This window comes from Atta colombica, unplaced genomic scaffold (genome assembly GCF_001594045.1).
Source record: "Atta colombica isolate Treedump-2 unplaced genomic scaffold, Acol1.0 scaffold238, whole genome shotgun sequence".
Classification (NCBI taxonomy): Eukaryota; Metazoa; Arthropoda; class Insecta; order Hymenoptera; family Formicidae; genus Atta; species Atta colombica.
Window position 1 is genome coordinate 1,662,636 of NW_017259336.1, and position 9,414 is coordinate 1,672,049.

A 9,414-nucleotide genomic window follows, 5' to 3' on the forward strand; every position below is an offset into this window, starting at 1 on the left:
CTGATAAAAAGTATAGTGTGAAATTGAAGCAATTATAAAATAACTATTTTTCCAATCATGTTTTGTTAAGATGCGTAAAAAATAGTCTATTTTTATAACATTAAAAAGTTAATTGAAAATTATAAAAGTTAATTGAAATTTTAATACTTAAATTTCATACTTTGTTTAAATTTTTTGTTGAATGTTTCAAAAAAGACTCAGAACGTATTAGAGATGCAATTAAATATGAAATAATTAATAAAATAATAAATCTATTTAACAATGCAAATTAATAAAACATATTCACAAAAATAATAAATAATAATAACTATATTCTCAACTCATACAGCTTATATTTTTAAGGAACGTTTTAAAAATCTAAAGGATGTTCTTCAACGTTCTAAAAACGTTTTTAAAACGTCTCTCGGATAAAATGTGCCGTATGGGAATAGCATGATTACGAATAATTACACGGGCTAAAATATAAAATATAATATACCGGGTGTTCCAGGATGATCGCCAAATATTTCGTGTACTGGTATAGGGCGATCTAAACTGATTCGAAAAGTCTTCTATTATTTTGAAATACTTGCAATAATTAGCAATATGTAATTACTCAAATTTGTCATTGAAATATTGATTTCAATAATTCTTTACTCAAATATTATCAATTTTACGAAAAAAACAGTAAGAGACAAAAATTGTTTATTTCTTCTCAAAAAGTTCTGAGAATTTTTTCTCAGAATTTGTTCGTACGGCATTTTCTCATGTTGGTAAAAATAGTTGCCAATATATAAGAAAATGCAATACTATTACAAAGTTGAAAAAATTCTTGGAGTTCCACAATTTTTATATCTTACTGTTTTTCTGTAAAATTAAAAGTACTTGAGTAAAAAAATTATTGAAAACCAATATTCGGCAATTTTTAATAATATATTGTTCACTATTGTGAAAATTGCAAAATGGTAGAGGAGTTTTCGACTTAGTTTAATTCATTCTACCTGCCTACGAAATATTTGGCAGCTATCCTAGGACACCGTGTATATTACCATAAACTTAATAAATATTAATTAGAATGATAGCCAATAATTAATCTTTTAGATAGATAACCCGTAAATGCATGCATGATGTATTGTGTACTTTTTTTCTTATTTCAGCTGGTAGATAGGAAGTTAGTTATAGACAAAATAATTGAAGAAGTAAAAAAAAACATTAATGAGAAGGGTTTAGCACAGTTTTCAGAGGAAATTTTTAGGAATATAAAGGAATGTTTAAATTCATGTAAGTAAATTCAAAATAGCATGTAAGCTGTTTTCTCTCTATCTTTTTCACAATTTTAGTTGTGTTATAATTAACAACAATAAAACAAAGTTAATGAGAGTGCGATGCAGTAACAGAGTGCAATATAATCTGCATGTAAAATTAATTGTGCTCTATTTACAGCGTCGCACTTTTATTTTACTGTTATTCATCTAGTCTTATTTTACTAGTCTTATTTTACTATTGATAATTTTGAGAGTTTGTACGAACTTTTCTTCCTTTGTGTGAATTAGTTATAATTAGTTATATATTATGCGATGCAATCAAGGAATACTTATAAAAGATAACTACAACAATGCATAAATGTTGAATCGTTATTAAGTTCAACAATTATTACAATTATTACGTCAAACAAACTTTCAAATAAAATATCTGAGAAACTAAATAAATATTAAAAGATCTAAAGATTTTTTATATAACATCGATATATATTCTCGACTATGATGGTCTGTATAAAATCGATGTAGTCAATCTGAAGATTTAGAAATGTTTTATGTATAAAAAGTAACAATTTTTTGTGTTTCAATATCAATCCTCGCATATATATTCACATATAAGAACAATTTTAATTGTTTGTCATTTTTTTACAGAATAATTAGCATTTAATTTATGTATTCTTATTAAAGAATATTAGAATCGTTCATTATGAATCTTTAGCCAAATTTCAGAATTCAAAATCGGCGGATCTAAAATTAAAAATTTTTTACTTGAATGATCTATTGTGCTTCAAAAAATTCCATGAATATTAATTCGATCATTTTTATTTCCATATTCTTGTCAACTATAAATCTGACAAGTGACTCGAAGAGTTTTTGGAACATGAGTTTCAAAGCCAACAGAACTTAACATTATAAGCTGCCATCAAATTAGAGAATTTTTACATATTGGATCCGTCATTTTTAATTTCGAAATTCCATTTAATTAAAATAACTAATGACAAATCTGTATTTCAATGTAAACTTGTGACTCAACATGTATTTAAAAAACGAACATTTATTTTTGTTCATATTTTAACATATTCAAGTTTATTAATTGGAGGGGGTCAGTTGGTTATGTTTCATTGTTAGTTACTAAAAAAAACAGTGTAAGCATTTTTTAAATATGTTTTTGTACGAACGTTTTGTCAGAAGTTGATATTCTATTACGAATTTGCGTATATAATGCGCACTTTTATACATATATAATATAATAATGTACATAGTTTTATGAATATTTCACAATATTGCTTAGAATTTTGTCTCCAATTTTTCCAGTGAATGAAAACAGCCAATTGACTGAGGAAGATAGAGCCTTTGGTGTATTCCCATGTATAATCATTCAGTTGAAAAACGAGAAACAGTAAAACAAAATTGTAAAATGCATATATCGGCTGAAAATAATATCTCTTATATATATATATATATTATATGCAGTGACAGTAAATATAACATTTCTGAGATATCGAGATTTATGCAAAGCAAAACGTTCATTCCTGTAGATTCATAATAAATCTGTTACTTATAATTTATATTGTTGATATCAAATAAAGCAAATTAAATGAAGGGGTTTCAAAATAATTTATTTTTATATATCCAATCACCCTTATAGAACAAGATATATACGGGTATCAGTATTCGTACATGGGATTGTTCTCTGTGTATTAAATGAAGCAACATTTTTCTCTAAAATTGCGTCTAAATATGATTTTTTTAAGTAAGAACAACTTCAAGTTAATCAATCAAATTACACATGGATCAGAGCTCAATTAACAAATAGCGATTGCAAAAACGTTTTAAAAAAATTTCAAAAAAAATTCGAAAAATATTTTTGAAAATATTTTTTTAAGTAATAAGTCAATCTTTTTGCGTTAAAAAATACGTTTATTTAAATATTCGAAAGAACATTTCATTAATGTTTAAAAAAAATATTTATTTTATAGTTTTAGAAACCGTTTTAATCTTTTGCCCTACTTTTCTCTTACAAATTCAAAAAAATTAAACTTTGTACGAAACGACGTACCATGGCTCTCATCCGTAATACTCATGTTTGGCCCTACAAGAAATTTCTGTTATAGAAGCATTTTATTAATGCACAAAAAGTTTATTTTAAAAAGTTTAAGGAACCGTTTTAACGTTAGAAAAACATTTTTTAAATAACAAACAATGTTTTTAATCCTTATGTTAAATCTTTTTTAATGAATTAAAATACAATTTAAAAAAATCATTCTTCCTTAAGTATTTTAAAAGGATTCATACATAATTTAACAAAACTATTTGTTTAAATATTTTATTTTTACAAGTATACAAATACAAATGCCATTATATTAGGTGTAGGAAAAAGTTCGTGGCATTTTTCCCGTTAGATGGCATTAAAAAAACGCCACGAACTTTTTCCCACCTAATATTAGTGATATGTTCAAAAATTTGTAAAATTAGTAAAATTTAATAATAAAAAATGAAAAATAAAATTTAAGGTTCACACACATTTTAATTAATTTATTTTATATTTAATTTAATTATTTTAATTTAAAAATGTGCCAACACATACACAACACATTTTTTTAATAAATTATTTTTATAAATTTTTTTATAAATGTTTAAGTTCGAGACATAAAATTTCATAATTTTGTAACTTATAAAAATAAGCTTTCGTAATAAAATGACATTTAACTTCAATAAATTCATTTTTATTGAAAATCTATAACATTCCATACATTTTCCTAAATAAAAATTAATAAAGGATAATATAACGGCTTAACGTCTCAGTCATTAAATTAGAATTGTATAAATATATGTAATGTTCTAATTGTGTTGTATTTAAAGTAAATAGAAATATAACACATATTTTGTTAATTTTTGAAATTTTGTATTTCAAAGTACTTTTGAAGCTGCAAATTTTTTGATAAATTTTTTTATCATTATTTTAATGAAAATATCTAATAACTTAATTTTTTTTGAAGGCCAACACTCGATGGTGTAAAAGCTATGTGTATTATTATATAGTAATAATTACAAACGTTTCAACTGTTTTAGTTACCATTTCATTGTTACTGAAGATAACCAAAGTTGTGATCAAAATGTCTGTAATGATTAATTATCGTTAATAGCACAAGTTTTACACATTACCACTGTTGGTTTATATCATCACATTTTTACTTATTTTGATTTATTTCTTTAAAGTTTTATTTATATTAAAAATATATATTATTTAATTCCTTTGAGTTGTATATCATAATGACCATTTTAAATTCTGTAAAAATTTGGAATTTAAAGCTTACAGGATTAAAAAGACTATTAGAATAATACAGACTTTCTAATTGTTTTATAACACGAAACATATTAATTAAACGTTTTATAAGAAACAATTATTACATTATTTATTAATCGCACACGATTAAACTCGTATCTGAGCAAGTCCTATCGCAGTCAAGTGTATAATTTGGCACAGACATCAACAACTGATGGAATTTCTGGCACTGATAGGAAACAATTTGTTTTTGAATCATATGATGAACACGTAGCCAATTCCGTTGGTTGTTAGTGCAGGAAATTCTGTCCTCGAGGATACAAATATCAATATTGCAGCCATCAAAATATTTCTTTCCCGGTACGCAATTTCTTGGTGCTGTTAAATAATAAATATAAAACTATGAATTTTCGTATAATTATATATACAGGGAGAACGGGGCTCTTCCATCAGTTTCAACTTGACAAAATAACATAAAAATTTGCAGCAAGCAACATTCTTTTGTAGTGATGTTATATTTAAAATACATCACATCGTTACATGATTGTTTCCTGATATAACAAGCATCAAGTTCTTAAAATGTTCAATATATGCTGTTCAGAAACATAAACGAGAAATAGACGGAAAAATCTCGCTTTATCTCATTTCACTCGAGCTTAAAGACATATGTGTCGCATCTTAAAGCATTATCAAATATAAAATTTTTTAAAATTGTTTTATTATTATGTTTGCATATCTATATAATTAGTGTCAATCTTTTAATTATAACTCTTCTGTTAATTTAAAATTTTTTACTTTTTTGCTATAATGTTTTACAAGATTCCTGCTAAAAATGTAAAAAAAGAAAGAAATAATGGCTGTACAAAGCAGTTTTTTATTGATCAATGTGATTTGAATATACTCGGATATTTATATCAAACTAAATCTGTAAAAATATTTATATTTTTGTGTGAATGTCGGATAAATTGATACGATCCTGGCGGAAAAACTTTTACATAGAATTGAAACAAGAGTTTAGAAATTATTAGTTCTCATAGATATTCATAATGGGACGTAGAGCGGTATTGTTTGTTTGAAAAAAACCTAACCTAAAAATCCTTCATCCTCAATGTCACTCTACGTCACACTACGAAAAATTAAGAATTTCTAAGATCTTATCTCAATCTATGTAGTTTTTCTGTACTTTTTCGTAAAAATTTTTTTCCCACCAAGGGAGAGTTAAACATTTTTTGTTTGCATTATATCTTTTATACAATCGTTTTGTAATACTTATTTCAAAATGTAATGAGAAAGTAGCATTATAAATAGCATTTACGAACTAAATAACATGTATTAAATATAATAAAACTTGAATAAATATTTGTTTATTTTAATTCATTTATTCGTTTAAAAAAGTGTAATGATATACAGAATGTATCAAATTTTGACACAACGTAAGTAGAGTAAACTAAATTGAGTCCCGACTTATTTTGCAATAGTTAACTTCTCCGAATGAAATCTTTAAAAACTAATATCTCTGAAAATTGTAAAATAGTACAGGACTCTTTAAATCAGTTTAGTCTGCTCTACTTGCATACGAGCACTGTGTCAAAAAGTTTGAGGCATCCTGTATAAATAGAATATAAAAGAAAAGATAATGAAATAGGAAGATTAAGAAAAGGGCAAGGTCAGAGAGAAGCACAAAAAAAAAGGTTCGAGGAAAAATGTAGGCATGTATTTAATCGAGTCCTATCAACTTTATTCAAAGCAGACAAATTATTTTTGGACGAAAGACTTACTGTGGAAAAATGTAAGAATCTTAGAGATAATCTTGGAGATAATCTTGAAGATAATCCTTATGGGATATATTATCCAGTCAGCCAAATCTGTCGAAAATAAATTGTGTCAAATGCTATAATTCTTGTCGATAAAAAGACATCTTTGATGCAAATTCTATTACATTTAATAATGTCAATAAATTAGAACGAGGACAATAAAATCTATTGATGTAACATAAAAATAAATTATCGGCAATGCTAAATTTGCTTACCAAATTGGTAAGAACCGACCAAAAATAAGACAAACCAGAATTTTATTTGGTTTTGCTGTCAATTTGCTGTTTTATAATTACGCGAGATTTACTAGTAAAACATGAGCGTTGCTGATACAGATAACATCGAATTCTGAGCGAGTTTAGTGCTAACTTGGTGACAATTTGCTTATCAACTTGTTTACAAATAAAGTCATTCTCTGAAAGAGAGGCCTGAGAAAGAAGAGCGAAATAAATCTCAATTATAATCATATTATAATCGAATTAATGACAAGAATATATCCTAATAATGAATTGAAATAATTATGAATTTTTTGGCTTTTTGCTAAAATGAACTTGGCAATTCTATGAAATTAGATAAGTAATAATTATCTCATTCTTGGATTATTGATATTATTGTTTATTAAATCAAAGTTTATATATTTTTGGACGCTTGAGACTAATGTAAAAAAATTATGACTGTCAAAAAATTATGAGCTGGTACATTTAATTAATTGTTTTAATTAAATTTATTTATGAATCAACTCATAAAATTATGTTTTCTATAATATTATTTTCATATCTGATACATTACAAAAGTAATTTATTTAAAATTGAATAAAATGATCATTGTACATATAAGCTATATAGCCAAATTAATTATTAATCATTTTGTTCTTTGAAGTTGATACAAAATTCACGAATAAAATTTGTTTGCTATTAAAATAAAAAAATATTTAAAGAATCTGTTGTTTTTTTAATTTCGATAATTTTTATAGTATAGCTTTATTAACATCCTTAAATACAATAGTTGAATAATATTTATAAGCACAAAAGATTATTTACTTGTTGGACCAATTAAACTTTTTGATACAGTTGTCCAGAGTGAATCAGTCGAACCGAAAATGCTGATCAATACAAATATCACAAATACCTTGGATGCCATGACTTTACCACTCCATATGACTAAAACCCTTAGTTGCTTTCACTATAAGTGTCAATTTTTTTAGAAGACTATGCATGACGAGTTCTTTATATATAGGATTCCTCTCACGCACACACACACACGACACGCACACATGCACGCACGCACGCACGCACGCGCACGCACGCACGCACATGTATGTATATATGTATGCAAGATAAAGACCGCAACGCTTAAGACATCATTTTGAGATGAAAATCTTAATGCCAAAAAGTTGAGACTATAGTAATATGCAGTTTTTTTTAGATAAAAGTTACATTACGCCACCAATGATGATCTTCATATATATGATTACCAAGATCATGAATCTTGAGTGACCTTCAACATCGCTCATAATTTGTTAAAAAGTAATTAATAAAAAAAAGTTTAAGAAATAATTTCTTATTCTACTATATACAAGATAAAAATTAAGAATTACTTAACCCTCTCTGATTATGGAGTATAACTTTCCACGTAAAGCGAGATCCACTCCATTCCCCCAATTTTGGGTAGCAAGTCATTTTAATTACTTAAAGCAGATAATATGAAGATATAAATTTTGAATCATAAACTATTTTAAACAGGGAAGGAGAAGGGGATGAAGTAAATCACGCTTTGCGTAGACATCCCGTAAGCAGGAGTGTTTTATTGTACCAGAGGATCTCAACATCCTTTTCATACTGATGCTCATTTTCAGCGTCAAAATGGGTCACGTGATAAAAATTGTTGAATACCAAGCATCAATTTTGATTACATGATCTATTTTGATCAAATGAGCATCGAGCATGAAAAAATATTTGAATCACTTTTAAACCACCGAGGTCGAGAACGTTCGCACGGAATGCTGGAGATCCGGGTTGGATACCTGGCCGAGATAGTATTTTTCGCAATATGCTTTTTACAGGTTCTAAAATGCTTCTAATTAAATTTGAGAGAATTATTAATATTTCAAATTAATTGCATTGAAAGTCCGAAATCGGACATATTTCTGAGACATAAATTCATTAAAGAATTTAAAGACTACATATACATATATTAGTTTAATATCTAATTTTGATCGAAAATGGTGTTTTTCTCGTATCTAGGTGTGAATTATATATTAACATAAATAATGGTCTTATTTCTAATCTTATTAATAATAATTTATTAGATATTATAAAACTTTCTTCCAATCGAAATAAACATTTTAATTAGAATATTTAATTTCAATACAACGCATTTATTTAATGTAAAAAAATTTTTCTTCTCGGAATTTAGAACGTTATTATTATAAAGCTAATCTAATCGGCGTCATTTTTTAGATAGATGCACGTCAGAACGTGATGCTGAACGCTCTGCTGCTCGCTATCTTCGCTGCTGACGTGCGATACTCTTATAATGCAAAATATTATATCATAATCGTCATAATAATGCAAAAAATTTTCTTTTGCATTACAAGTTCTTCTGTGTCTTCAAGCATCTTCTTTCGAGAAATTTTGACAAGGGATACAACTTGTCAGAACGTATCAGATTATAGCTTACATAAAAAATCTTTTTTTACAAATTGTTTTAAAATTTATCTTTGTCAATTCGAAATTCTATACGTTTTCTTTTTACTAGAATTTACCGGAAAGTTAAATAATTATAATTAATTTTTTTCAATTTACAGTAACGCATTTTAAAACTACAAGATAACTTTATATGATTATAACTTTAAGTAAATTTAATCTTAATGTAAAGCATATTAAGCATATTGTGCGTTTCACAATTCGTAAAATTTTGCTCGTTATTCATTAAAAAGTTATTAATCAAACAATCAAAATTTGTATTGCTTCTTCAATTTCCTTGTATTGACTAACTTAATTCAACTCATGACAATACAAGATAGCGTAGCGTTATCATCATGAAAGTATTCTAGATAATTATGTATCTATCTATA

The 9,414-nt window shown here is 26.2% G+C and overlaps 1 protein-coding gene across 1 annotated transcript in view; it reads left to right on the top strand.

Moving 5' to 3' along the window:
- Positions 1-2,665, top strand: part of LOC108688740 — a 4,880-nt gene extending 2,215 nt beyond the window's left edge. The window contains exons 4-5 of the mRNA XM_018195101.1: positions 1,137-1,260; positions 2,553-2,665. Coding sequence (XP_018050590.1) covers positions 1,137-1,260; positions 2,553-2,641 — 213 coding nt within the window. The 3' untranslated portion in view covers positions 2,642-2,665. The remainder of the gene's footprint in view (positions 1-1,136; positions 1,261-2,552) is intronic.
- The last annotated feature ends 6,749 nt before the right edge of the window (positions 2,666-9,414 follow it).